The sequence below is a fragment of the Dicentrarchus labrax genome, unplaced genomic scaffold, assembly GCF_905237075.1.
Source record: "Dicentrarchus labrax unplaced genomic scaffold, dlabrax2021, whole genome shotgun sequence".
NCBI classification, from domain to species: domain Eukaryota; kingdom Metazoa; phylum Chordata; class Actinopteri; family Moronidae; genus Dicentrarchus; species Dicentrarchus labrax.
Window position 1 is genome coordinate 19,850,468 of NW_026136715.1, and position 27,229 is coordinate 19,877,696.

At 40.2% G+C, this 27,229-nt stretch overlaps 1 protein-coding gene across 2 annotated transcripts; it reads left to right on the forward strand.

The window, feature by feature from the left end:
* The first annotated feature begins 82 nt into the window (after positions 1–82).
* gnas (GNAS complex locus) lies at positions 83–26,805 on the forward strand. 2 transcript variants are annotated; one of them, XM_051425833.1, is made up of 13 exons: positions 83–880; positions 1,101–1,239; positions 5,994–6,066; positions 11,962–12,016; positions 12,215–12,334; positions 16,720–16,817; positions 20,378–20,432; positions 20,904–20,977; positions 21,124–21,182; positions 21,280–21,400; positions 22,110–22,240; positions 22,934–23,001; positions 24,454–26,805. In XM_051425833.1, exons 2-13 carry the CDS (start codon positions 1,101–1,103, stop codon positions 24,598–24,600), a joined length of 1,140 nt encoding a protein of 379 aa, XP_051281793.1. In that variant the 5' UTR covers positions 83–880; the 3' UTR covers positions 24,601–26,805. The 2 variants fall into 2 exon arrangements, with proteins under 2 accessions (XP_051281793.1, XP_051281791.1); XM_051425831.1 differs by having other exon boundaries at positions 84–1,239.
* The last annotated feature ends 424 nt before the right edge of the window (positions 26,806–27,229 follow it).

Consider the following 27,229-nt stretch of genomic DNA (forward strand, 5'->3'; position numbering starts at 1 on the left):
AGAGAGAGAGAGCAAGAGAGAGAGAGAGAGAGAGAGAGAGCAAGAGAGAGAGAGAGAGAGAGAGAGAGAGAGAGAAGGCCCTTTGGAGGAGAAAACACAGCAAGGAACAGCCATCACAAATAAGGAGGACAAATCGGGGGGGATATTGGATCGTGTCGGAGTTGGAGGTGGTGGGGGACCCAGCCGTAAAGACAACCGCAGTGAGTTTGGAGCTGTTTCGGGTTGATTTGATGCAGCGACTGAAAAGGAGCCGGATGACGACGGAAGCAGAGAGAATATCACACATGTAGCTCGTTTGGGTGTAAATATTATTTTCCTTCCTCCTGTCCTGCTGGGCCCCCCCACTTCTCCCCGACGAAGACAGCCGTCGGGGGAGAGACAGAGAAGCAGATAGAGAGCATAAGTGTCCACCTATGGAAGTGTTAATCATGAAAGGAGACGTGGAAGCGAGCCGCGCCACAGCACGGGCGAGGTTTTCGGACACGCCGAGTTCGGCTCCTTGTCACGGGCAGCAGTGAGACGCAAGACCCGGGCTTTTTTTGGAGATGCAAATTAGGCTGTTTATTCTGCCTCCGTTTGAGGTGAAAAGCCGATTTTTGGTGTCTTAGCGGACGTTGTGGATTACAGTTCGTACACAGTTGACTAAGGGGGGAAAAGGAGTGGGGGAAAACAAAACAAAAACTATACTGCATGTGAAGGAGGAAAAAAAAAAAAAGCCCGAGCAGGATTCAGCAAACTGAGAAGGCGGCCTCGGTGTCGTCAGCAACAGTATCCTGCCCTTTCTCTGACAGCAAAATACGCGTTATGGACACATAATTTGTACAGTGCTGCACCGCGGACGGTTTTTTGGAGCAGGCCGGGTTCGTTAAAGGGTGTGAATGTGGGTGACATTGCTGCTAAATCCGCATGTCAAACGAGGGATCTAGACTAGTTTAGTTTATTTATTTATTTTTCTTTCTACATAACCCCCCCCCTCCTCCTCCCTCCCCTTCGTCCTCCTCCTCTTCCTCCTCTCCACCTCCACTTCTTCTTCCACCACCACCTCCTCCTCCTCCTCCTCCTTCCCCTGGACCCCCTTTTTTCTTTTTTCTTGCGGGAAGATGGGTTGTTTGGGCAACAGTAAGACTGAAGACCAGAGAAATGAGGAGAAGGCACAAAGAGAAGCAAACAAAAAGATAGAGAAGCAGCTCCAAAAAGACAAACAGATATACAGAGCAACACACAGACTACTACTTTTAGGTGAGTTTGTTTTATTTATTTATTTTTTGCTTTCTATGCTTTCTGCTTCACAGGCAAGTCCTCGGTGTGCACAGCTGAGGCTCTGCTTCCTCCCTGCATAACCTTCTGGGATGTTGTTTTGGGAAACATTGTCAACACTGTGACTTTGCCATTGCATAAGGCTAAAATGCAGCACTGTGTTGGGTTTTCAGCATGTTGCTGTCACATTGACAGACTACCACTACCAACACCAAAACATGCTGTAGCAGAGAGTCCATAGGTCGGTGTGAGAGTATACTAAAGTGACATAGAGGTAAATATGGTATATTGTGGGTAAACCGCTGTCAGTGGTCATCATAGGATAAATAGCCCCTCAAAACTAGTTTTATATAGTTAATTTAAGCATGATTGTTTTAACAGAACGTATTATTATTCAGCTGTAGTAGCCTGGGACTACATATCATACTCTACAGTGTTCATCCAGCATGTAGGCCTTAAAAGTTGGCTGCACTGACACAAGTTTTACATTACATGCCATTTTGTGGGTGTGTTGACCAAACGGTGTCTTAAGATAATGTGACTGTAAGGAAAAACACACTGAAACCTTAATGTGGAAATGAACATGTGTAAGACTCAACATGTGGTGGTGTGTACTCAGAGAGTGAACTGGAGGTGGGCTGGGTCTCTACATTACATAAGAGACAAATAAGAGTGTCTAACTTTTCCCTGCCGTGCTCTGCTCCTATGTCCATTCGCAGGCTCACCACTTCTAAGAAGCCGTGGTGTTCTTTGTAAAAAATCATAATATCTGATTACAGAAATGCCAGTGAGAGCGCGTATTGTACGACACGCCTGTATTTATGTTGGGGAGGAAGTCGTGGTGACTTTAGGAAAGCAGAAGGACAGGAGGACCCACACGAAAACAAAAACAATGATGTCTGCCGTAAAGTTACCTACTTTTCAATTATATGATCTAGTAGTTTGACGTTATCGCAGACCTGTGGACCTGTTTGGAGGAGATGTTTAAACAGTGGACAAAGACAAAGGAAGCCCAGAAAAGGCTCTCTATCAAAAATGTATGCTCTGCCTTGTGCTTGGTTTGTATCCATGTCGGGAAAGTGTATCTGAAGTTATACAATCCATATTCTTAACGTAAAGAAATAGCAGTGAAAGTGGCAGCCAGGAGCTAAAACAAGGTCAACTGTGGTGTCAAACTTTGTGCTAAGTGCAGGTTTCATACACATGTTGAGCATTATCATGTCTGTTCATCAGGCTGAAGTTGTTGATCATTGGATTATGATGCTGAGTCTAATTGTAACCTGCAACCAGAACTACACTGGTCATTGGATTAACTAGATCACCTAATTAAAGTGTTAATGGGCTTGTGGTCCACACTAACAGAGTTTGTTTCACTTTGAAGACTCACACCTACAAATGGGGAGATGACACAAATATGTCTTGTATTAAAGGGTAGTAAAGTCCCCAGTTGACAAAGTGACACTTTTACAGTCTAGATCCTCAATACTCAAGCTATGGTGACCTTAAGGTAACATTCAAAATCAATCTATCAATCTCTCTTTATGAATGTAACATTTTTTATTGAACTAAAACAAATATACTACCTAAGTTGTATGCATCTGCACCTTGCATGAGGATAAGTGAATCTCATAAACCTCGCAGATGGCCTAAAACATTTATCCAACAAGTTACTTTCTTACATTTTTATCATATTTCCTGTCATGTTTTTATAGTATGTTCTAGATACATTCTTTCTTTCTTTCTTTCGTTATTTGTGGATCCCCATTAGCTGTCAGCAAGGTAGCAGCTATTCTTCCTGAGGTCCACACACAACTAAACATTCATACATAATCAAACATATAATACGTAGCACATTTCTAGATTACCATGTATTTAGCAAGAAAAAAACGAAGCATATTTTTTTACATTATTGAGATTATTGTGAAGTTTTTATTCGCCACAAAATTCTGTCACACAATAAATGAAGTGATGATGGTGCAATTATTACAAGTATTTGAATTGACAGTGCAATTCTGTGTATCACCACAATATATGCAAATGAAAGGGACAAACTTGAGTGCACAAAGCTCAGTCAATGCTTGTTATATGATAATGTAAATATACAGTCATCTTGTATTTAACATTGACTAAAGGTTTTGCATCCTGCCCCAGAGATCATTCACATTGTAGTTGATCAGAGTTCATGACTGTTGTATAATTTACAATCTGTATCTGCATTACAGTGGCAACTTTTCTCCTTGTCTCATGTAGATCGATTTACCACTGATGTTATCAGGAAGTTCAGGTTATAAATCGCTCCGAGCCAACCAGATCTAACAGCAGCCGTGCTACAGTAGCTGTTAACATAACACACGTGTTTTCTGATTTCTTAACCTCTCCCACAGAAGAGAATACAGGTAGATTATAGTGTCTTACTCTGTATCTCATCTGATGAAAGTTACACACAGTTTTGGTAATGTGTGTTGCAAAAGTCACCCAACTTGGGTTCACGAAGGTCCTTTCACAATATAAACACATTTTTGAATTGACATTATTTTTGGAGATATGACTTTATGACTCTTAAGAAACAGCTGTAGTATGCAACCAAAATCAATTTCTGGTACAATTCCTGTTGTACTTTTCTATTTAATGCAGTTCTTTTGCCAGATGTTATGACGTTTCTGCTTCATCAGACGGTGTGGTGTGGGAAGAGACGGGTTTATGGGAGAGAAAGCGGAGAGCTGACATTGTGACATGAGGTCATCAGTCAGATTTGAGAGCATGATGTTACGAGTTCATGGTATCCGCTGTGGCTTGCAGAGCCACCAAAATGCCCAAGTCCAAGACTCTAATACCAAACTGTTGCATACTGCCAGTCAGTCAAACCACTTTAAATTGACATTGTCATTAAATAAGTGTAACAGTGTTGGTACATTTAATCACTACTCCAAAAGTCACCAAAAACTCTTCAGGGGCTCCAGTTCACCTGTAAGGAACACAAACCACAGCATGTCTGTCTAAACATGCTCCGTTGTCACATTTTGAGGCTTTTGAGGTTTTTATAGATTTAGTTTGACATAACCAATGTTGTCTTAAGATGAGACACATGGCTGTACAAAGATTATATATAATAATATAGACACACTGCATTGTGAATATTATTTATGTATTGGTTTATTTAACAGGGATGCTGGACATAAATACATATTGCTTTAAATGGGCCTGAGTTAGCCAAATGACCATCTGTAATCCATGGACAGATGTTACACACCTAACAATGAATTTAAGATTAAAATTAAAGCATTTATTGAAATATATAATAATAAAAATCATGTTGGCAAGATAAATGTAGCCTCACTGTCTGCACTTTGTTTAAATGACTTGTTGATGTTTTTGCAGATTGGTGAATGTTTCAGCTTCATACTCTGACTTTTATACCAAATACCACTTTATTTTTGATTTCACATAATCTGTAGAAAGTATTTGGATCCTTTGCTTATGACATCAAATGTATTTGATTCAGGGAATGTTATGCGTCATGGTTAATTAATAAGATAAAGAAGAGGAGACAGAATTTAAAAAAAAAAAAGGAAGATATTTAAGGTCTGAGACAGGAAAGGCAAGGCGTTGAACTGTGTGAAAGAGCTGCAGCTTTTAAATGTTCAACTTTAAGCTGCTCACTCTTTGTGCAGTTGGGCTGCAGGTGTGACTTTACAGATCAGCAGATGTGAGTTTCATTCTCACAGCAGAGGCACACAGGCCATCCGGTCAGCATACAGCTGCCTGGCTAGCAAAGCTAATTGCAGCTAGTCTCTCTTAATGCCTTTCAGCAGCATTAGTTTAATCATTCTTGCATTTGTGTTGACAGCCTAACACCACAGACACAACAGTGATCACATTTTCCTCATAGGACATAAAGGCATATGATGAGCTTCTAAACTTCTATTTATTAGAAGAGAGTTGTGACATCCTTGGAGGGATGGGACTGAAAATGGATGACTGGCAGTGTATTCTAAACTAAACTGAATCTGACGAGGTGTCAGACTGCTGCTAAATACAGCTTAACACCTAAAAACACACAACAATTTTGTGCCTTTTTTTTTGGTGTCATTTGTTTAGTGGTACAAGTTGATGCAGTTGGAGGAACTAACAATGTCTTTAAACATTAAAACTCAAGCTAGTTATAACTTTGTGGGAGTAAAGCAAATACACAGTTTGCAATCAATCACATGACATTATTGTGTATTGGTGATGGTCATCAAGGCAGAAGCTAAAACCTTCGAGTATACTTCCTGTCAGACACTAAAAATGTAACACTACCACCTGTTTTTGAAGGGAAATGTTGAAACTTGCTTTCTATGGAAAAATCAGTCACCATCAAGTCTAAAAATGTAATCTTGTGATTGAGATCACAGTATCTAGTGGAATAATCCAGTTTATTATTTCAGCCATGACCATGCAGCACTGTCCTTGCCTCCACTCTCAGTTTTCCCAAATAAAGTCACAGTCATGTATGAAATTTTCTGTTTGTTCATTGAAGGTTTCCTGTATGTCAGAGTAAGGCACAGCTCATGAACATGAAAACCCTTTCAGTCAGGTACATTATGGGGAATAGGACTACTGTACACGTGCTGTAAAGTGGTATTTCAGACAAATGTGTGCAGTCTATATCCCAACGCTATGGGTGTGTGTATGTGTGTGGTTTTGTTTCACATGTCAACAGATCCTTAATATCTCTTTTTGTCCCTCTCTCTCAGGAGCTGGAGAGTCAGGAAAGAGCACCATAGTGAAACAGATGAGGATCCTACATGTCAACGGCTTCAATGCAGAGTAAGTATGATATGATTAAGCGCCTAGCAGTAGCTGAACATGAGCGTGTATCTAAAGTCTGTTCAAGCAGTATCAGCTGAGTGCACCAGATGATACCTCTGTCCCATTTCTGGGGCTGCACCCGGTCTTCTGGAAAACCCAGTCCAGGCTGAATCTGCATCTCCTCTCAGACCCTTAAGCCCAGTTTGCACTACATAGTTTTAGCCCTGATTTTCTGCTCGCAGACTATATTGGGAGATCGCCGACAAATGCCCCCAGTACGGAGGCAAATCATTGTGCGCTGGCGTTGTATGAACTGTACAACGATGTGACCTGCAGGCTGAGCAAGAGCTCACCGAGGCCAGAAAAGTATCTTGCAGGCTAAGTACCTGGTCGTGTCCGAGACGACTGGGGGAGCCATGCAATGAGCTACGCCCAGTGAGAGCAGACACAGGTAGCCTCGCTCTCCAGCACCAGACAGGGAGCAGCGAACAGTTAGTTACTTTGGTAGCAAATAAAAGATACCAACACACACATATTGGACAGTGAATTAACAACGTTATGAGTTGCTGTGTATCTGACCCCCAAACAGCATTTATTTTAGTGAGAAAAAAAAAATTTCGCAGACACCAAACTTATATTTGGTGATTCTCATCTTTAAAGTCAGAAATTGACATTGTTCATCTCAATGAAGCTGCAGGGAAAGTCCCACTAATGTGGTAAACCATGGCAGGTTCCATGATGCCTCAGTCCACAGTAAGAGCTGGGACATTCAATTTAACACAACATACACAGACAACTTGAAAATAATGCACTAGGTTAACAGCATATACATCAATATAACCTGTTTTTTATCTGTAACTCCCAGATCATTAACAACATATCCAAGCTGCCAACAAAAACAAACAGTGAATTACTATTTAAATCATGTTGGGGCATTTTCATTGCTCAGCTTTATTGTGTTATTGTGTTTTCACTGAAATCTGTCTACTTGAATGAAATACCTATGTAATACGTTGTGGTCATGTGATAAAAGTTTGAGTTGACTAGAATTAGCTTTATGCTGTGGATTGTCACTGTTGACAGCCCTGTCAACCCATCATGATTTGGATCTGGTTTATGAAGTGTGGACTTTTCTTTGGGTTTATATGTTGGCTTTTTGGATCAAATAAGACTAATCAGCCAAAACAGTATGAATTTATTTTATGGTGATTTGACCAATTATTCTCCCCTCAAATAAAACCCGTGTGTTGTCTCATAACTGGGGCTTTTATTTATGCGATTTCGCAACCTGGTCAGACTGTTGTGCAGAAATGGATGTTTGACCTCTGAAAAATAGGCTTACTCAAGCCTGCAGCGTTGTTGGTGACGTATTTAATATGATATGTCAATATTGGCAGGTAGAAATGATTGTTGATTGTTTTCATTGAAAGTGAGCTAATCTCTCTGCTGATAGCTGGCTAGCTGCTCCATGTTAAATGAACATACAGTAGATGCTAGTTAAGCCAATGCAATATAACCACAGTAAGGAGAATATTGAGTGCTGAATTAGTTGAGTCTAGTTGTTAGTATGGTTTTTATTTAACTCCATTGTGACGGGGACTATATCTTCCTGTGAGCTTCGTTGAATGCATGCAAACGAAACTCAGATCGGACCGTAAAACTAGACGGTGCCGATCAAATTTAAATCAAGATTCTGTTACTGCGTTGCTCATTTCTCACCTCAGATGTTTTCAGAAACATATTTTAGTCTTTGTTTAGCTGTTATGCAAGAATATTTGTGCCCAGTCCATTCTGGTTGTTGTAGGATTTCCATCTTTGGTCATGTTGCGCCATTTCTTGTAATATGCAGACAATATTTGCATATTTCTACTGCATAGTCAGCCCAGTTTTATGAAAAGACCAACAATGAAATTCCTCTTAAAGCTTAGAATAGAACAGAATATCTTGTCTGAACATGTAACAAACCTTCTCTGCAAAAATAAATTGTCACAGAGGGCAACCAGGAAGTAAGGTTGAATTGTGCTTTCTATAATGCCTCCATGTCACACCAATCTGGTGCCCCAAACACAGTAAAAACAAGCAGCTAGAATAATTTTTTCAGATACTATTTTACCTATTTAACATTGTTCTGTTTTTGTAGGTATAAATGTAATGATTTGTTTTTATAATAATAATATAATATAAACTTTATCTATAAAGCACTTTTCAAAGCACAAGTTGCAAAGTGCTTTACAGAACAAGATGGTCACACAGTCAAAAGCGTTTGAGTATAAGTAGGTTTTGGGGAGTGATTTAAAAGAAGTTACTGAAGTAGTAAGTTCTACTGCTGCAGGGCGTTAACGAAAAATGCTTGGTTTCCTTTTGTAACGAGTTAAGGTGGTCCTACCTGAGTGGGGGAAGGCAGCAGCTAGGCTCATAGAGTGTGAGTAAATCTATGATGTAGGTAGGAGTGAGGCCTTGTAGGGCTTAAAAAGTAATTGGTAAAAGTTTAAAATCAGTTCTATACCTAACAGGTAGCCAGTCTCTAGCATTGTGAAGTTGAGAGCGATGTGGTCTTGTCTCTTAGAATTTGTCTGATGGAGATGGTAGATGGCCTTTTGGTTGAGTCCCAGATACAGGGAATTACTATAATCTAGTCATGACGATATAAAAGCATGGATGATTTTTTCAAGATCATAAGATCAATCTTATGATCTTGAAAAAGATCTTAAGATCAAAGTAACATTTGCAATGTTCCTAATTTGGATACCTTGCTGCTTAGTATGTCAGCAACAAAGCAAAGTCAAAGATCACACCCAAATTGTGGGCTGAATGCTTGATGTTGGAGGACAGGTTCCCAAGACAGGTTTTTGGCATTCTTTTGTTGTCAGTTCTTGAATTTAGTCTCTAGACAAACTCAAGTATTTCTTCCAAAAGATTACAATTCTGCAGCTCTCTTTTTCTTGCTTTTTGGTTTCTGGATCACATCCTTCACTTGTGCTTGTTTCAATAAGCAAATCGTGTGTGTGTGTGTGTGTGTGTGTGTGTGTGTGTGTGTGTGTGTGTGTGTGTGTGTGTGTGTGTGTGTGTGTGTGTGTGTGTGTGTGTGTGTGTGTGTGTGTGTGTGTGTGTGTGTGTGTGTGTGTGTGTGTGTGTGTGTGTGTGTGTGTGTGAAAGCATCTTTGCAAGGTTAGACTAGAAAATCAGCACCTAAGGCAGACAAGAGCGTATGACCCAGCGCGTGACTCCACAACACTGAGCTGTGTGTGTGCCAATATATGTGTGTGTGTGTACAGGTGGGTGGGTGTCTCATTAACAAGACACACACCAACACATACAGCATGACATTGTTTGAATTATCTGGTTGTGTTGTTTTTTTTATAGATCCATGTATGGCTCCGTTGTTTTCCTTGTGTGTAGTAAACTGAAGTGTATATATATATTTTGCTCCATATGTATGTGTTTGACAGTTTTACTTTTAATGTTCAGTCATATGTCATCTTTTAAGTGTCTAACAATGGATCACCTTTGTTTTTGAACATCTGCTAAAACCATAACAACAGGCCAGTTGCTTGTGGGTCTCCACATGACAAGCATAGTAATATGTTTTATTAAGCCTGGATCCTGAGGCAGGACATAAATTTACTTATTTGGGACTGAAAGGGTTCAATAACGCCTGTGATGAAAGAGTTTGGGTGAATGGATTGAGTGTTGTGGTAACCTAAAGGTCAGAGTAATTGGCTTGTGACCAGAAGACTGCTGGTTCCAATTGCTGGCCTGACTTTGGTAAAAGGAATGAATGACTGACTCAGCTCCTCCTCTCTATTCTTCCCAACTATGACTGAGCAGCCCTTGGGCAAGGCATGTAACTGCCAGCCTCATCACTAGAGCTGTTAAGTGATCAGCAGCTGAGGGCCGTGGATGCGTGGGACAGTTTTCCTCTACAGGAAAAGCTTGATTATTTTCATATTCATTTCAAGCCCTGTCCCTGTCATCGGCTCAACATCTAACTGTTAATTCTCTGCATTTATTCCCCTCAACGTATCCCAGACGTCGTCACTGTAACGTGTTGTGTCATGTCTTCTTGTCCGCTCTATAACCACACACAGGCATGCAGTCGTACTCTCAACTGGACGAGTGCGCAGACACACACACACACACACACGACCATGTGATTTTTAATGACTATCAGGTTGAAAATGTAAACAAGGCCTTCTCAATCTCCCTCCTAACCCAATAAACTCTGTCTTACCCCCTCTTTCTCTCTTTCTCTTGTGTGTCTTGGTGCGCAGTGACCTCACAGGCTTCTTGGGCTCTGTTAGTATTACACAAATTGTATTGTCAAGTCTGCACATATTTTTTAGTCCAGTACATGAAATGATTTTAGTGGGAACAGCTACCTATTATTTAATTCAAGCCTTTCTGGACCAAATTCTGAATTGGATATGTAAAATGTGGATTTTGTTTCGAGGCTCTCTTTCCTTGTAGCTGTTACCAGATTCTAGTAACTGTAATAGTAACCACTTTTTATGTCTGTGTTACTGATGCTAGAGAGTAAATGTTTTCATCTATAAAGGGCCAAAAGTTATAGTATATCATTGCAGTGACATATTAGCTTGGCCCAGGAAAGGGTATGCGCCTGTATATATGTGTGTGTGTGTTTAAGTTGGAGCATGGTGTGAGGGAATGCATTCTCAGTATTGACCTGTTGTGTTTTAGCCGGTCAAAACTTTAGTCTCCATGTTAGCGATTCTTGCTCGTTCACGTAAGCTTGACGAAGAATCAGAGTTATTGAGAAAATGTCCTTGAGACAGTTTCTACAGCCTTTGACTGTAGATGGTGATACTGACATTTCTGCATCTGCATGTCTAAACTAACTAATAACTTTCTTTGTGTATGTATGAGGCACATTATGTAGAACTAGCCTGACTATGACAGAACAGCTCCCCCATGTGGACACTCTGCACCCTGCTGTAAGAGAAGAAACCACTTCCATCATGGTTCTCCGTATCTAAAAACCAGATCCATCATGCAGCAACATGTTGTAAAGGAAATGTGCAGCCTTTGTTTTTGGTAACCAAATGGATGAGTTGAACTTTAAAATGCAAATTGCACTGGTCTAAAGAAATTGATAAACATTTGCATGGATTTTTTCTAGTGCAGCAGTGTCCCTTGTGAAAAAGTAAAAACTGGCACAGAACAAAGGGGCCCATCTTCCCCTTTGTCACTGACATAGAACTATTGTAAACACAATGCGCTGTTGTCCTGGCAGGCTCAAGGTGAAAGATAGGCTAACTGGCTCTCTGGTTGCCTTTATTAGAAACATTTCTGTCACAGAGAGTCCAAATGTCTTCCTTCACAGCAGACAGACATAATTTCTCTACCACGCCTGCCAATGAAGGTCTGTTTACCCTTCGCAGATCAAAAACAAACTCAATGCAGAACACTGTAGTGTACCATGTCACGGTAACATGGAACTCCCTCACTGTATTTTTTTTTTAAACCTCACTAAAACAATTCTTGCAAACTAAACCCTCTTATGTGTTCAAAAGAACAGCATGCCATCTGTGATGACTGGCGTCCAATGGAGGCTCATGAAGTGAAGTTTACTCACCACGTGGAGTACTACTCCTGCCTGTAAAAACAGCTGGATAATGTCTTCTGGGGCTCTGGAGGAGCTTGTTGTCACCCCTTTATTACCCCTTTTAATATTGTAGTTTAAACTTAAAAACAAGTATCAGGAACCACAGTGGGTGGTGGGTCTGTTGTTCATGGGCCCTCTAATTACAGAGCGAGAATAAGTAAAAAGGCAGTGGATATCAATGTACCGTTATTTCCCTTTCTTTCTTTGTATTTCTTACTCTGTCTGTATGTTACTGCTGTACCGCAATAATCTATAACACGATTGTCACTGAACTTGTGTGTCTGTTTCAGAGAGAAGAAGCAGAAAATTCAGGACATCAAGAATAATATAAAAGAGGCTATTGAAGTAAGTGGTGTTTTCTTCTATTATGCAAGAGCAAAAATGACATGAACACAGCCAGATACTTTTATTGGGATTAATTGAACTGTTCATACAGGATAAGCATCAGTCTTCTTTTTTAATAATCAAAAATAATGTCCATCCTCTGTCTTTCTGTCATCCACATTTAAATGTATTTTGTTTGATTTTGTGTGCTTGTGACAGACCATAATAACAGCTATGAGCACCCTGACACCGCCGGTACAGTTGGCGTGCCCAGAGAACCGGTACCGGATCGAATACATCCTCAACCTCGTCAACCAGAAGGACTTTGAGTTCCCATCTGTGAGTAATACAATATCAGACCCGTTTGATTCAGGTGTACGGCTGTAGCTGATATAATACATTTGCAACAGGTGCAGGTATCTACAGCTGTGAGTGTGTTTCAGTAGATGATAGTGGGTAATAGTCCCAACATCCCAGGTGATAATCCCTTGACACAGGTAGCAAACACTGAGGTTTTCTAATGACCTGATGGGTAATATCTGTGTGAGTTTAGTATTCTCAGTGGGACATTTCCATTAACTAATTGTCCAAGCCAAGAGACTTAACCTGGAAGTCTGGGAGTCTCACTGTTTATCCACAGGCACCTGTGGGGCCAGGCTTAATTCACTTTTCAATTCACTCAGTCTCACGAAAGAATAGAAGCCGTTGTTCATTTTTTAGTGATGGGAATTCATTTTGTTTAAACGTCCTGCTACCATGATACTCAGTATATGTTGTCACTGAGGCATCGGTCTATCTGCCTGTCTGTTTGTCTGTCTGACCAAATGATAACATATATTTAAAGTTACACCACAGGTCCCCTTTTATAGAGAATATGATTCAATATTGGAAATACTTGATGCATAAATTTGCTTCCCTGACAATGGTACAGTTTCTTGAACAATCATATCAGTGTTTTTGAATCACAAACTATATGTACTGTTTTGCAGACAATTTTCAAAAGTCCATGTCTGTGAGACTTTCTTTGGTATCATGGTGCAGATGGAAGTGTGGATTCATTTGAACAGTCTGTCAGTGTAGGAATCTGGAGACCTGAGAGCTGGCAGCTGAGCAGTTTTGTTTTCATAACCTCTGTTTTGTTTTTGTTTGTTTTTTAAAGAAAACGTTAACCAGATGTCCACTCAATGATCATTTTAATTTCGACTTTTTTAACTGATATTCACTCTGATATAAATTAGCTAAAACACATATAAACACTGGCGTGGTCTTTTAATGCTTTGAGGCATGTTTAAATGTTTTGACTTGCCTGCTAATTAATGCATTAATTGACATAATGACCTAATTAGCACAACTGCTTGTGTTTAATGTGATGGTGATTATGGAGGGATGTTAGACAGCTAAAGCGCCTCTTGTTTCTTTCCATACAGTCGTAAATGACGACCTTCACCAAACAGGGTTAGCTGTCCTACCCAAACTAGCACACACACACACACACACACACACACACACATCAACCTAGCTGAAGTGTCCTTGAGCAAGACACTTGTTGCGTACCAGCTTCAGTGGCTCTGTTTTTAAGCGGATGTTGCACCGACCGGCTCAGGGGGATTGATATTGTCACATCTCGTATCAGAGGATTCAGGTTTTCCTCAATTGTTGTAATGTAACAGCTACTGGAGAGAGAAGAAAGAGAGGCAGTGATACAGAGAGAGGAAGCAAGGAGCAACAGAGGAATAGAGGAAGCATTACTTAAAGAAAAGAAGAATGAGGTTTTTATTAATTTTTTTTCCTTTAAAGCGCATGACTGAAAATAAAAGAGCGCTCTGTTTGTAAACACATGATGAGTTTGGTGTTATGGAGGACGGCGTGATAAAAGGATTTTCTTACATATAAAGAACGATGCAGCCGATTTCTCTCACTAACGGGTCGTTGACGTTGCAATTAATGACACATTTTCCAGGTTTAGTGTTAATTTGAAGCAACTGAACTGCAACGATACAATTAATTGATCAGGTAATCAACAGAAAATTAATCTTAAATATTGTGATGATCGATCAATTGTTTTAGTTATTTTGTGAAGCACAAATGTCAAACATTTGCTGATTTCTGCTTCTCAAATGTGAAAATTGTGAAAAACTGAATATATTTGGTTGTTTTGGACTAAAACAAAACATTTGAAGACGTCACCTCGGGCTGTAGAACATTTATAGACAGAACAATAATTCAATTAATCAAGGCAGAAATCAGAAGATAAATCGATAATGAAAATAGTTGTTAGTTGCAGTCTTACAAGGTTATGAGGTTTTCTTCATGATGTTCCTGAAATTAGAACTGAATAAACAAAAGTCTCTTTAGCACAACTTAACCATAGAAGTTTAACAAAAGAGGTAAAAGGGAAGAAAATAAGATTTATAAAATCTTGGTCTTAATTTTAGAGATACAGTAATGCCTGCTTGGATGTGGCCGTTCTATACTACAATCTAGCAAACGGGTTTAAAATGGCTCAGAATTTTAACAACATTAATTTAAATTACTTCTTTGGAAATAAAATTGAAGGTAAATGTTAAACCTTTCCAGGCATTGTAAACATCTGTTTGATTTCCAATGCATTGGATGTTTATAATTGACATTTGGGATATTTTAAATAAGATGACTGGGTTGGACACTGGGATTGTGTAAAATGTTATGATGAATGATACAGAAATAAAGAAGAAAAGAAGAAAAATTAGTAAAAAGTTACTTATGGAAGACGCACATGTATATTTAAGTCAAGTGACCATCTTCATCAGATACGTTGAGCGATTAATTATTTATTTACATGGTGGCACTAAGCTAACGCTCTTATCAGAGTGATTTATAGCGGGTGAGCAGACAGCAAACGAATGTCAGCGACATTTCATTAAGATACATCAGCTGTTAAAGGAATCAAATCTGTGAGTTTTCCTATGCGGGATGCTCTCTTTAACCACTAAATCATCCTGCTGCCCCAGGAATTCCACTCATGCTGAGCTGTTGGGAAGCAATTATTTGTTTACGGTTGCTGTTGGGCTTTACTTGTTTGGTTGCTTGACTTGTTTATGACGAGCACAGCATAGTTTCCAAGTTATGAACCAGGATGGCGAAAGTGTATTCTGCCTCTTGTTGGGATCTCCACAAGAGACAGGGGCACAATGTTGATACCAGTGTGTTTCTGTGTGTGTTTCTGTGTGTGTGTGTGTGTGTGTGTGTGTGTGTGTGTGTGTGTGTGTGTGTGTGTGTGTGTGTGTGTGTGTGTGTGTGTGTGTGTTCAAAGAGATAGGTGTGTGTTCATGGGAGTGTGATATTGTCAAGTCATCTGGTTGTCTTTTATACTATACTTGTATTACTAAGTATTGGATAACTTCCTACAAATCATTACACATAGCAAATTGATCCCTCCATGAATCCATTTCATTATAAATCAGTAGAATTGCAGGAATGTGTGTGTGTGTGTAAGTGTGTAAGAGTGTGACAGGCTCTCGTCCGTGTATTCCCGCTCTGGAACAACGAAGTAGCCTGTTTCTGACATTAAATTATTAACCACAAAGTTCCTGTTAATTCACTTAAACAGGCCTCCACATACGTACACACTGCTGAGTCACTCCAGTTGGTCTATACTTGATCTTCATCTGCGCCTTTACATCAGCGTATCTGATCTGTTGAAGGTTGCAACTAATGACTATTATTGAATAATCTACAATCATAAAAGAGAAGAGAAGCAAATCCTCGTATTTGAGAAACTAGCCAATGTTTTGCCATTTTGCTCAATAAATGACCCAAATGTTCAATCGATTATGAAAGCAGTTGTTGATTATTTTTGGATTAATTGATAGATCATTTCACGACTGGTTTTTCCTAATGTCACATAGTTAATCAATTGATTTCTTTCATTTCAATATACTCTGAGCAATGAATGTCTCCCCAGTTTTGTTGCTCTACATTGATGCATATTACAAATATTTAATATATGTTTACTCACAGGCTGGCATAGACAGATTTTTAATTTGTAGTTGTGAGGTTGTTGAGTTGTTAGGTAATATGTGATAGATTAACTTTATCAATACCCCAAACTTTTCAATAATCTAGCTCACATGCCTGGAACACTGTGTTTTCAGCAACTTTCCAAGATCCTTGAAACGAAACAGAGGACACCTGTTGTTCAGTCGGTACAAATAATGCAAGGAGAAGTGAAGTGGTTAATCCATGCTGTGTCCCAGCGTCTATAGTGCCTGTATATAGTGTCTCTCTTTCCCTCCACCACTATTTACCTTTACAGACATGTACACAGGCATCGCCCAGGCACAACGTACACTGCATGTGGTGTCAACAAAAACTCTGAGCGCCCGGTGCCCTCAGACACACACATCATGGACGACACAAAACCCTGTCCTCCTCTCTTTCTTCTGTCATAGCTGTCATGTATGGTGTAAGATGCACAGTAAATTATACAGAATGTCTCCTGCTTGTAGAACACTGCAGCAGATGATTATCTAATCAACCAAATGTTTCAGAATCTTGTACTTAAAATACACTATTTAAAGTTTTTGACCCGTGCTTCACATGTCAGCCTGGTAAACACACAAACACCAGTAAATTACTCCAGTTATCCTATTAAGCAGCCAGAATGAATAAGATGCTCTTCTGTGACTCGGACAGTTTCTGCTTCATGTCATTCATGTATTTCTGTTTTCCCAATTCCTCCTCAGGAGTTTTACGAGCATGCAAAGACACTGTGGCAGGACGAGGGGGTCAGGGCGTGCTACGAGAGATCCAACGAGTACCAGCTAATCGACTGTGCACAATAGTAAGTAGCCATCTGCCAGTACAGCTACGTGGTGACATGATCTCGACACTGAGATACCAGGAGGTTATTAGGTGCACCAGTATAATTTAATGCAACAGCTTAGCAAAAAGAGATTGTATTAGTGAAGCTTATAATGTTACGTTTTTATTGGCACAGTGTCGGAGAGGTGTTCAATCCAATTGCATCTTTACGTCCATGAAATTACACATTAGGGTAATTTCCTTAAAGTGATTTGGATTACGCCTTGTGGTTTAAAAACAGAACAAAAAGACAACTGAGAACCAATTTCCCCAAGGAAACTGGTCAGCAGAGGGGAGGTAAGTGCTGCCTGGTGGTGTTTATCAAACTAACTTTATTCTGGTGTCAGACCTGCAGTGCATTGATGAGTTTGTCTCTCGTACATCAACACCTGATTGTGATTGATTTATCTGTATTTTACTTTCCCCAACTTGTAAATACTCAGGTGGGGTAGTGTGCCTCCAGTATAAAACAGATTCTGCGTTTTTATATGCTATTTTTTATTTCTGGTATTTTACTTTATTATTATTATTATTATTATTATTATTATTATTATTATATGCCCTTTCTTTTCATACATTTTTAGAACTATGCAAGTAGCAACTGTAGGATACCGCCACAAGCTTTGTGCCCATTAGGTAACTTCAGAGATATGTGAAGCAAATGTTTTTACATTTTACGCTGGCACACATTGAAAAGTCAGTCACAGGAGAAGCTCTTCTTTGTATTTCCTTCCTGTATGAACTGACAATATTAAAGGACCAGTGTGTAGGATTTAGTGGCATCTAGCAGTGAAGTTGCAGATTACAACCATCTGAATACGGCACAGCCTTTCCGAGCGTGTAGAAGAAACTATGGTGGGTGTGAAGCAGATAAAAAAAACACACAAGGCCCCATCTACAGCCAGTGTTTGGTTTGTCCGTTCTGGGCTACTGTAGAAACATGGTGGTTCAACATGGCAACGTCCATAGAAGATGACCCGCTCCTTTTTTACATAAAAAACAACAATTCCTATTTTTAGGTGATTTATACACTTATGAAAACATTCCTACGAAATAAATCCTAAATGTTCCACACTGTATGTTGCTCCAAATCAGTTTCCATCCGTAGTGTTTTTATCAGCGGTAGCCTCGAGGAATCTCAGCAAATATTCAAAGCCGAACCAACACAGCCTGTTTATAAAGCTACTGAGGCAACATGGGAATCAGTGATGTCAAACAGTGGCAAATCTCAAGATGGCTCTTATGTCTCTGATATGTGCAAGAGCCACTAAGCTGTTTCTTTAGTAATGCTCATGTTCAACATACTGGAATAATGTCCGATACAGTTTCAAATATGTGCACTTGGCACTATGTCCTGTGTTTATCTAAGCCCAACACTGCCACCTGTCTTAAAGACTTTTGTTCTTTTGCTTTTTCCCCAAGCATCTTTCCCCCTGTGTGTCTCCCCAACATAACCTTGTCGTTGTTGTATCTAAATGATACACATGTATTTATACAAATCGCACTAGGGCATCTTAAATGCATTTTAACACAGAGTTTCTAGTTATTATTTCCAAAGCAAAGGCAGGTGAAAGCACAGGGAAGTGAAACATAATAGTGAAATAGTTTTCATGTAACAGCAGCAGTTTGCAGTGTTTGGGAGCAAACATGGCCGAGGCTGAGTCATCCACAGATCAGAGGATTTCTAAAGGAAGGGAAGGGGTGATGTTTGGGGAGGATACCTTCGCTGCTCAGCTGTGGACTATGAGCCTGTAGCCTGAACTGCTTTTTTTTTTTTTTTTTTTTTTACATGTAAATCACTCTTACTTGCTTACTTATTACTTGCATTTAATTTAGCACCTAATGGTGGTTAGATGTTTTTAAATGTTTACACGGGTAGAAAGTCTCCCCCCTGTTTCTCCCTCAGGTGGTTGAGATGGTACAGTCCAGTCTTTTGTTCCGTCCCTCTTCTCACTCACACATCCAGCACAAAAACACAAACTCATCCTGCTACTGCTTTCTTTTTCTCCCCTGTCTATCTTCCTTTTCTCCATCTATCTGTCTGTCTCTCTGTCTGTCTGTCTTCTTTCTGGAGCTACTCCAGCCGCACTAGATTGGGAGCTGATAGACTATTAATAGCGCCTGTGGTTGGGTCTCCATGGTAACTGTGCTGGAGGCCAGGGCACTGGGGAGCTATTTTTGAAATCTGCTCTGTAATGTCAGACAGACGCCACTATGCTTTCATTCTCTGTCTCTCTCTGTCTCTCTCCTTCTGTTTTTTCCCCTCGTTCATGTTCACTCTCATCCCTCCTGTTCTCTGTCTCGATGTCAACTTACCTCTATCTATTTCTTCTTAGTCCATCTCTCCGTCCCCCAGTTTGTCTTTTGTCTTTCAGGAATAAACAGCTTCTTGGCAAAGTAACCGGTAGATCCTCTCACTGCTGCTCATTTCCTTTTCCTGTCACCTAGTTCATGTGTGATGCTAAAGCTGACTTCATGCCTGTGTGTAGTGGATGATGAAACTAACTAATTAAACCAGCAGCAGGAAGTTCATAGCTCCAAATGGCTTCAAATGGTAACTTTATGAAACAGCTTAAGAAACTTCAACTCCCAAGTATTAAAATTGAAATATATTTTCATGCAATGACATGGTAGTAAATTGCACCCATTGAGATGATTTTGACCATTCTGACCAGTCTGTGATGTTTTTAAGACATCCAAAGGTGAAATAAGTGATATGTTGCTTTAATTTTATTTTTAGCTTTGTATAATCCACCATCTCTCCAAATATAATATACATAGATTACTGGTTTGGTTGCATTTTACATTGATGGATCATCTAAAGTTGAAGTGAAGGTGTTTGGCAGATGGTGGCAGATGCTACAAATGCTCCCACCTAATAACTAAATGTCAATAATGCCGTTTCAGTACATAATACAGCAATAAATGAATAATAGTGCCACACACTTAAAGCTATCAGTGTTTGCTTATGGAGGCAAGCTGGATTTCTTCTTGCACTGCACATCAGTCCAAATAATCACTTCTGTGATGTTTATTCCCTGTTGTTGTTGTTGTTGTCATCCTGATCATGTCTAGGTATGTTTATTAGCTTTTGACACACATACTGGTGCATTTAGACATACTGGTCAGTGCTTTAGTGCTTTCTTTGGCTATTGAATGAGTAGGGAGGATGCATCTGCCCTGAAGGTCACCCACCCAGCAAAACACAATATCATTTATGTTGGTTTCAGTCACACTGTCAAAAGTTTGTGTTAGAGGCTTTTTCATGCCATGTAGAACCAATCTGCTGTACTTCATATGATATCCCAGCAGAGATGCTATGTATGAATATGAATGAACCTTTTATTTAACCTTTAACTTAAAAACACATGATGCTTTTTAAACATTGGAACAAGTTGTCAAAGAGATGTTGCTCGCTGCACAAAAGTGACGTTCGAAGTTCAAACTGTGGTACCAGAGCAAATCTGTCTGCAATAATGGAGCCACTATCTGATCAATATAGTTGTCTTATTTGTTGTTTTCTTCTTCTTCTCTCCTCAGCTTTCTAGACAAGATCGACATTGTTAAGCAGAGTGACTACACTCCAACAGATCAGGTGGGTGAATCTCTGCCACCTCAAAGTTAATATTACTCACACTTCATTATGCATGTATATCTATGTTTCCTATAGAGGTATTTCAAGACAAAGTGGGTTAGAAAATGTGGTTTGTATCAGACATTAATGAGCAAAAAACAGAGCTGTGTTATGTTATTTTCACTTTTATAGTCAACATTTTATTTTTTTTCAGACTATCAAAGTTAAATCTTATGTAGTCGTTGTACCAAAGTTGCCCTATGCAAGCCTTGAAATAGGGGCAGGAAATAAAAATCTTGTGTCCCAGTTTCTCTTAAGTTTTTCACCTGATCCAGAAAAAAAGGACACAGAAGCAATTTGTAGAGTGTAAAGCTTGCTCCAGATTTGCAGAGTAATCATTCAAGATCCTGTAGGATGTCTTTATGGTCTTAGAAACCGTTTTGTTTTCTAATAATAATATAATGATATAATAATTTCTGTTCTTTCTACCAGGATTTGCTGCGGTGCAGAGTACTGACTTCAGGAATCTTCGAGACAAGATTCCAAGTGGACAAAGTTAATTTCCAGTGAGTAAAAACTTAAAATAAAGGGGCAGTGAATTAACATGTATATAAAAACTGACTCATGGACCAGCCTAGAGAATCTAAGATGTACAGTTTCTCCACATGATGGCAGTATTTCACCTGCTTACACTAATGTTTGATTTCCACAGTATGTTCGATGTTGGTGGTCAAAGAGACGAACGCCGGAAATGGATTCAGTGCTTTAACGGTAACCGTATTCATTTCTGCTTCCTCTCACTTCCCTCACCTCGCATCTTTCCCCCTCGACTGCATCTGACGTATCTCTGCATCTCTCTCGTCCTCAGATGTAACGGCCATCATCTTCGTGGTGGCCAGTAGCAGTTACAACATGGTGATCAGAGAGGACAATCAGACCAACCGTTTACAGGAGGCCCTCAACCTCTTCAAGAACATCTGGAACAACAGGTGAAGAGAGACAGATACTCTGCATGTTGTTTCCTGACGCTCTGTAGAAGTAAAGATGATCGGGAAAATGCCTTTCTGTGTGTTTACACTGATTCCCACTTTCACAATGACAAGGAAGGAAGAAAGCTCTCTCAGAACATCAATGTCTGTTTGTTTTTTGGCTTTTTGCAACTGTAGACAGACAATGTTATTGATCAAGCTCAGTGTCAAGGCTGGGAACTTTTTATGAACTGGCCGGCTTTTCCTTTTGAAAATGATTGCATAACCAAGTGCTGGGGTTTCCTAGCAACAAACACAGCATAACACCAATCAAGGGTAGATCACGTACTTTATTTACAAGTTCCTGCGGTGTGTAAGCAAATAAAAGTTGCAGAACGGCGGAAAATTACCAAGATCTTTGGCAGCGTGTCTCGCATCACAGCAGGCATGGTGGTCACTGAGTTTAATGCCTCAGTTAAAATGTATTTATCCTCGTACTGAATCCAGACTGTCAAAACTTACTCCATCCTTCATATTGCGGGTTTCAATTGTGGAGGTCGTCTGAACTGTTTAGACTTTTTGCAGTTAATGCGGACATACTTTGGGATAATAATTTAACCAACTCCAAGCAGCGATTTTCTTTTTGTGTCCCTTCACACTCAGAAACAGTTTAATGGTTTAATGTGTGATGTTGATTCATAGTTGATTTGTGATGTTTTCTTCTCTTCAGGTGGCTGCGGACCATTTCTGTCATCTTGTTCCTAAATAAACAGGACCTGCTAGCAGAAAAGGTGCTGGCTGGGAAGTCCAAAATCGAGGAATATTTTCCTGAATTTGCTCGCTACACCACACCTGACGATGGTGAGCAGTTGTACAGTAGTACAGTTTTATCTACTTACACTTTTTACCTCATACAGCCATTTATTTAGACAGAAAGATGTCTAAACACTGTCCATATAAAGTAGCTGTAAAGATACAGCTGCCTTTTTTGTAAATATCTCCTTTAGACACTGCTTCTTTATTTTTGGAAATAATCTAATCATTGTTTGTAAAGTAGGGTGACCAGACGCCCCAAACTGCCTCAAATAGTCCCAGCTGGAAACTGTTCTCTGAAAAATACCAAGATGTCCCAGTTTTCCACCACCACCTGTGCCAAATATGTCCCAGTTTTTAAAAACCCCTTGCTTGTCACTGTAAAAGTTTCCTGAGCATGCAGAAACATCCCAGTGCTTCCACAGGGATACACCAGGACACACTGATATTTCTGCTTTTAGTGTGAAGAAATGTGTTTTTTTAACCTATGAAGCTCTTCATTTAAACAAATAAAACCTGTGAGGGACAGTGCATTTGGTGTCATTGACCACAAGAGGTCATCCTTGATACATACCTGTCATTGATGTTACATACATATTCACATCATAGTGTATTCCTGCTTACTAATAAATGTAAAAAAAAGCTAGTCTTTATCCTGGTTGTTGTATTTGAATTATTGATATCTGAAAGATTGCATGTTATAAGAAATTTGGTGTCATTGGCCTCTCTCTCCTCCTCCAGCGACACCAGAGCCTGGAGAAGATCCTCGTGTTACAAGGGCAAAGTACTTCATAAGAGATGAATTCCTGGTAAGTGCATAGGCATAGGTATGCTTTTATTCTTTACAGTATGTAAAAGAGTGTAGAGGGTAAGTATGTTAATAGTCTGTGTCATTGTTACGGTGAACGAATCCCCTAATAAGACCAAAACCAGCAATCAACTAACAAGTGTTGTCTGATATATCATATTCCTCTGTGCCATAGAGCTCCATTGTTCCAAAGCTATTGAAACGCATCAGTGAGCCACACTGTTGCATTGGGTGACATGTGTCTTCATTATGATCAGCATCGGCACTGTAGTTTATTTTGAGGTGATCCAATATACACTGACCTGCTGCAGCTGTAAAAACTCACTTGAGCACAAAAAGTGTATTAATTTGCAGCTGAAAATAGTGCCCAACGGGTGCACTATTTACTTGTGTTTGCTAAAAACTACTTTTTGTTTTTTTAGTTAAACTATATAATTGTGAGATATTTTGTGAGATATAAGTGTGTCACAGAGAGGGTAGGAGAATTGGATAGTGAGAGACGGAGTAAACATTATTTGTTTTGGTCTTTTTGTTGGATTTGTTGGCTATTGACAAGAAAAAAAAAAATATATAATAATTTTATAGGCATAACCAACAGGGCTCCAGCACAAAATGTAGGTGCACCCAAAATTTCCATTGCGTTGCCTTCAACGCCTTTTAAAGTTTTGATATGAAACGTTGTTGACCCGCTCACAAATGCACTATTTCCGGCCATATTCTGACCGCACTGCTGACAGTACACGCAGTGTATTGCATTACGTCCTTTGTTGTACCTCAGTCAGGGAAATTGTTTCAGCCAGTCCTGTCTGAAGGAATATATGTTGACCTTTTTAATTTGGGTCTCGGAGCCGGGCTCTATCCCAGACTGGGTTGTCTCCTCCTCTGGTTCCGAGTCTGATGCTGTTGCTGAAGGACCGGGGCTCGGTATCTCACCAGGGACCGAGAGCTCCATGTCTTGACGGGATGGACTCTCAGTAGTGGGGATGGATGGGATTATAGTAGTAGGGCTGGTTGTAGGCTTGGTTTTCTTAATGAAAAAACTTTAAATATTTCTGCCTCTTTTCATTTTCCCTCGTTTTGTCGAAGTCTTTTATTTTTCCGTTTCAGTTAGTCAGCTACTCTCACGCTCAGGTCGCGCGCAATTTTTAACACACGCAATTTAGTGGAGTGAACAGGACCACAGCCAATCAGAGGCAAAGACCCGCCCGAGCTCTGTCTCTTATTGGTTTAGAACACGATATGATCCTACCATGAGTGTGTGAGTTCGGTCACAGGAGAACACAGAGAGATGATGCGCTTGCGTCAGGTGCACCGGTGCGACCTAGAAAAATGATTAGTCGAAAATTGGAAACAGTTGCTGCTCTTGGAGAAAACATCAACAGTAAATCAGCAACTCTGTTAGTTTGTAACATAGTGAAATAGTTATTTCATCTTTTCCTTTGTCAATCTACAGAGGATCAGCACAGCAAGCGGGGACGGGAGGCACTACTGTTACCCCCACTTCACCTGCGCTGTCGACACGGAAAACATCCGCCGTGTCTTCAACGACTGTCGAGACATCATCCAGCGGATGCACCTGCGGCAGTACGAGCTGTTGTGATGGGAGAGGAAAGGTGTTCGGCCAAAAACACAAAAACACATCGGACTATGAAAAACCCTGAACCCTGAGTCTCTGAACTCCCCTCTTCCACAGAAGTGTGTGAGCTCTTGTGAAGGAATGGGGGCCAAAACACACACACACACACACACACACACACACACACACACACACACACACACACACACACACACACACACACACACACACACACACTTATACACTTACACACACACTTATACACTTAGAGACACACACACTTACACTTGTACACTTACACACAGTAAACACACCCTGAACCCAGAACTTCCCCTGATGCAAACTCCCTACCTGCAGTAGACAGAGCTATTTTGATGGAAGGGCTTGAGGGGCTAACACATTAACGGATTTTGATCTCCACTTTCAGCCATACTCCCAGTTCCTCAACTCTCATCATATATTGTCCCCATACACGTTACCTTCACTGTTCTCCTGAGTTGCCCAGGCTGGACTGTATTCCCTGCAGTGTGGAGGGGGTGTTGAGGTCAGGATGAAAACTGAGAGCGCTACTACTTCAGTGCAACTGGGAAAGAAAGAACTGCTGAATTACTGCAAATAGAGAATAAACATGTCACAACAGATCAGCTGAACACTGTATTTAACAAAAAAAACACAAGCACTGTGCTCAGGACTTGACTCAAACCGTGTACACCAATCCTTCCTGTCACTTACACACATCCATAAATCCAACCACGGGATCTGCTTGCACACTGAAACGTATCACACCTGCTTTTTACTGGACTGCACAACCGGGGTGGATCCGGAAAAGTACTGATCCACAGATGAGTGGCCGGCTCGTTGAGCTGTCAGCACAGAGCTTTGAGATTAAACAGACTAAGTGACTGGCTGCGCAGCCGAGCCCCAAGGAGCAGCGTTACCACAGACTAAACGGACCAGGGCGGGCGGGTTGTGACCGGTCAGTCCGCAGGGGGTGGGCGGGGGGTTCACAAAAAGCAGGACCGAGCCGATGTGAATTTCTCTGATGAGTCTAGACACATTTGACAGGGACGACGACAACAGTCCTTCAGCTTCTCCACAGAACTGTTTTGCCACCTGACTTTGCCTTGTTGGTAGTGGAGCAAAATGTGAGGAGGATATATTGAGTTTAAAACAAAAAAGAAACAAAAAAAAAAGCCAACTTTTATGGAACTTAACTATCGGAGGGCAGAAAGCATCCTTCTACAGTACAGTACCATATAAGTTAAAGAGAACTCTCATCTTGTCATGATTGACCCTGTTTTACTGTCTCCACAGCTGTTTTTGTCTGTGTAGACTTTTGTGCCATTGTGCCCTGTGCGCTCTCTTTCTTTATCTTTAACCTTTCTGTCTCTGTCATTCTCTCCTTTTTTCACCCCTCTTCTTTCTCCTCTAACCATTTCACTCACTCTCCACCTTCACATTTTCTCCTCTCCTTGCTCATTTGCGCCTTCACTCCCCACCATCTCCTTTCCATCTGCACTCCTACCTTCCTGGCAGTGCTTTTTAGTTTTAAGAGAAAATAAAATATAATAATCCTGGAATATAAAAGAAAAGAAGATTACAACAACAAATGGGACACTAATTATTATTATTTTTTACTCATGTGGTCAAACTGCCTGCTCGCACCTCCCTGCCATTCCTCCATCTTTCCTCTTCTCCCCTCCTTCCTCCCCCGACCTCTTGCTCCTTTGTATGTCTGTCTTTACTTTACTGCTGAACTATTATTCTTGTACAGACTGTAAAATGTATTATTTTGTACAACTTTATTGAAAAAATAACTTTTAGAAGATCCCTGTGCCTTGATCACGACTGTACGTGTGTAATGAGCTAAAGTGGGTGTCATACTGCGCTGTATAGCTTGGCCAATCCTCTCCTAACTCCCCGCTTCCCTCGCCACTTCCTCCTCCTCTCTCTCTTTCTTTATCCCGCTGTCTCCTCTGTCCTCTCACTCTCTCCTCGGGGACGGAGGACAACCATTCGTAGCTTTTGTAGTTTTATTTCTCTCCCCTATCCTCCCATTCTCTCTTTATGATTTAAATGTCTATTTTTGAATCCATATACCCCAAAAAGATAAATATATGAAATGTATATGGGTTTTAAAAAAAGTATTTTATTAGAATCAAATGAACCTTGACAAATTGTACACTTGATAGTGTGCGTATTGCTATAACTTAAATCCTTTCAACTGAAGTTGTGTTCAGGTTTCTTTTGTTTTCTTCCGTTGACATCTGCAGAGAACATTTTGAAGGGGTAAAGAAGAGACGACAGATGCAAAACATTGCTTGTTTCTACACAAATCTTATTCTTTTGCTAAAAAAGGCCAAAAAAATTACAAAAAAAGAAATTAATTTCAGTTTCTTTTCTGATGAAGGGAGTGGGGGAGGGGGGGGGTCCTCCTTCCCAGCCTTGCACAGCAGAGGCGGCCTGTACAGTATTAGCATCTCTCTCATTTCAGTGCCCTAGTCTTCATTTAATGTGTACATCAAATTATGGGTCTCTACTTTCTGAACAGAAGCTCTAAGAAATAAAGGTTTTTTTTTGGTGCAGACAGCAACAGGTCTGTCATTACACACTCACAGGCAACTCGTTCTCACATAAGCTGCATTTTTGAAAT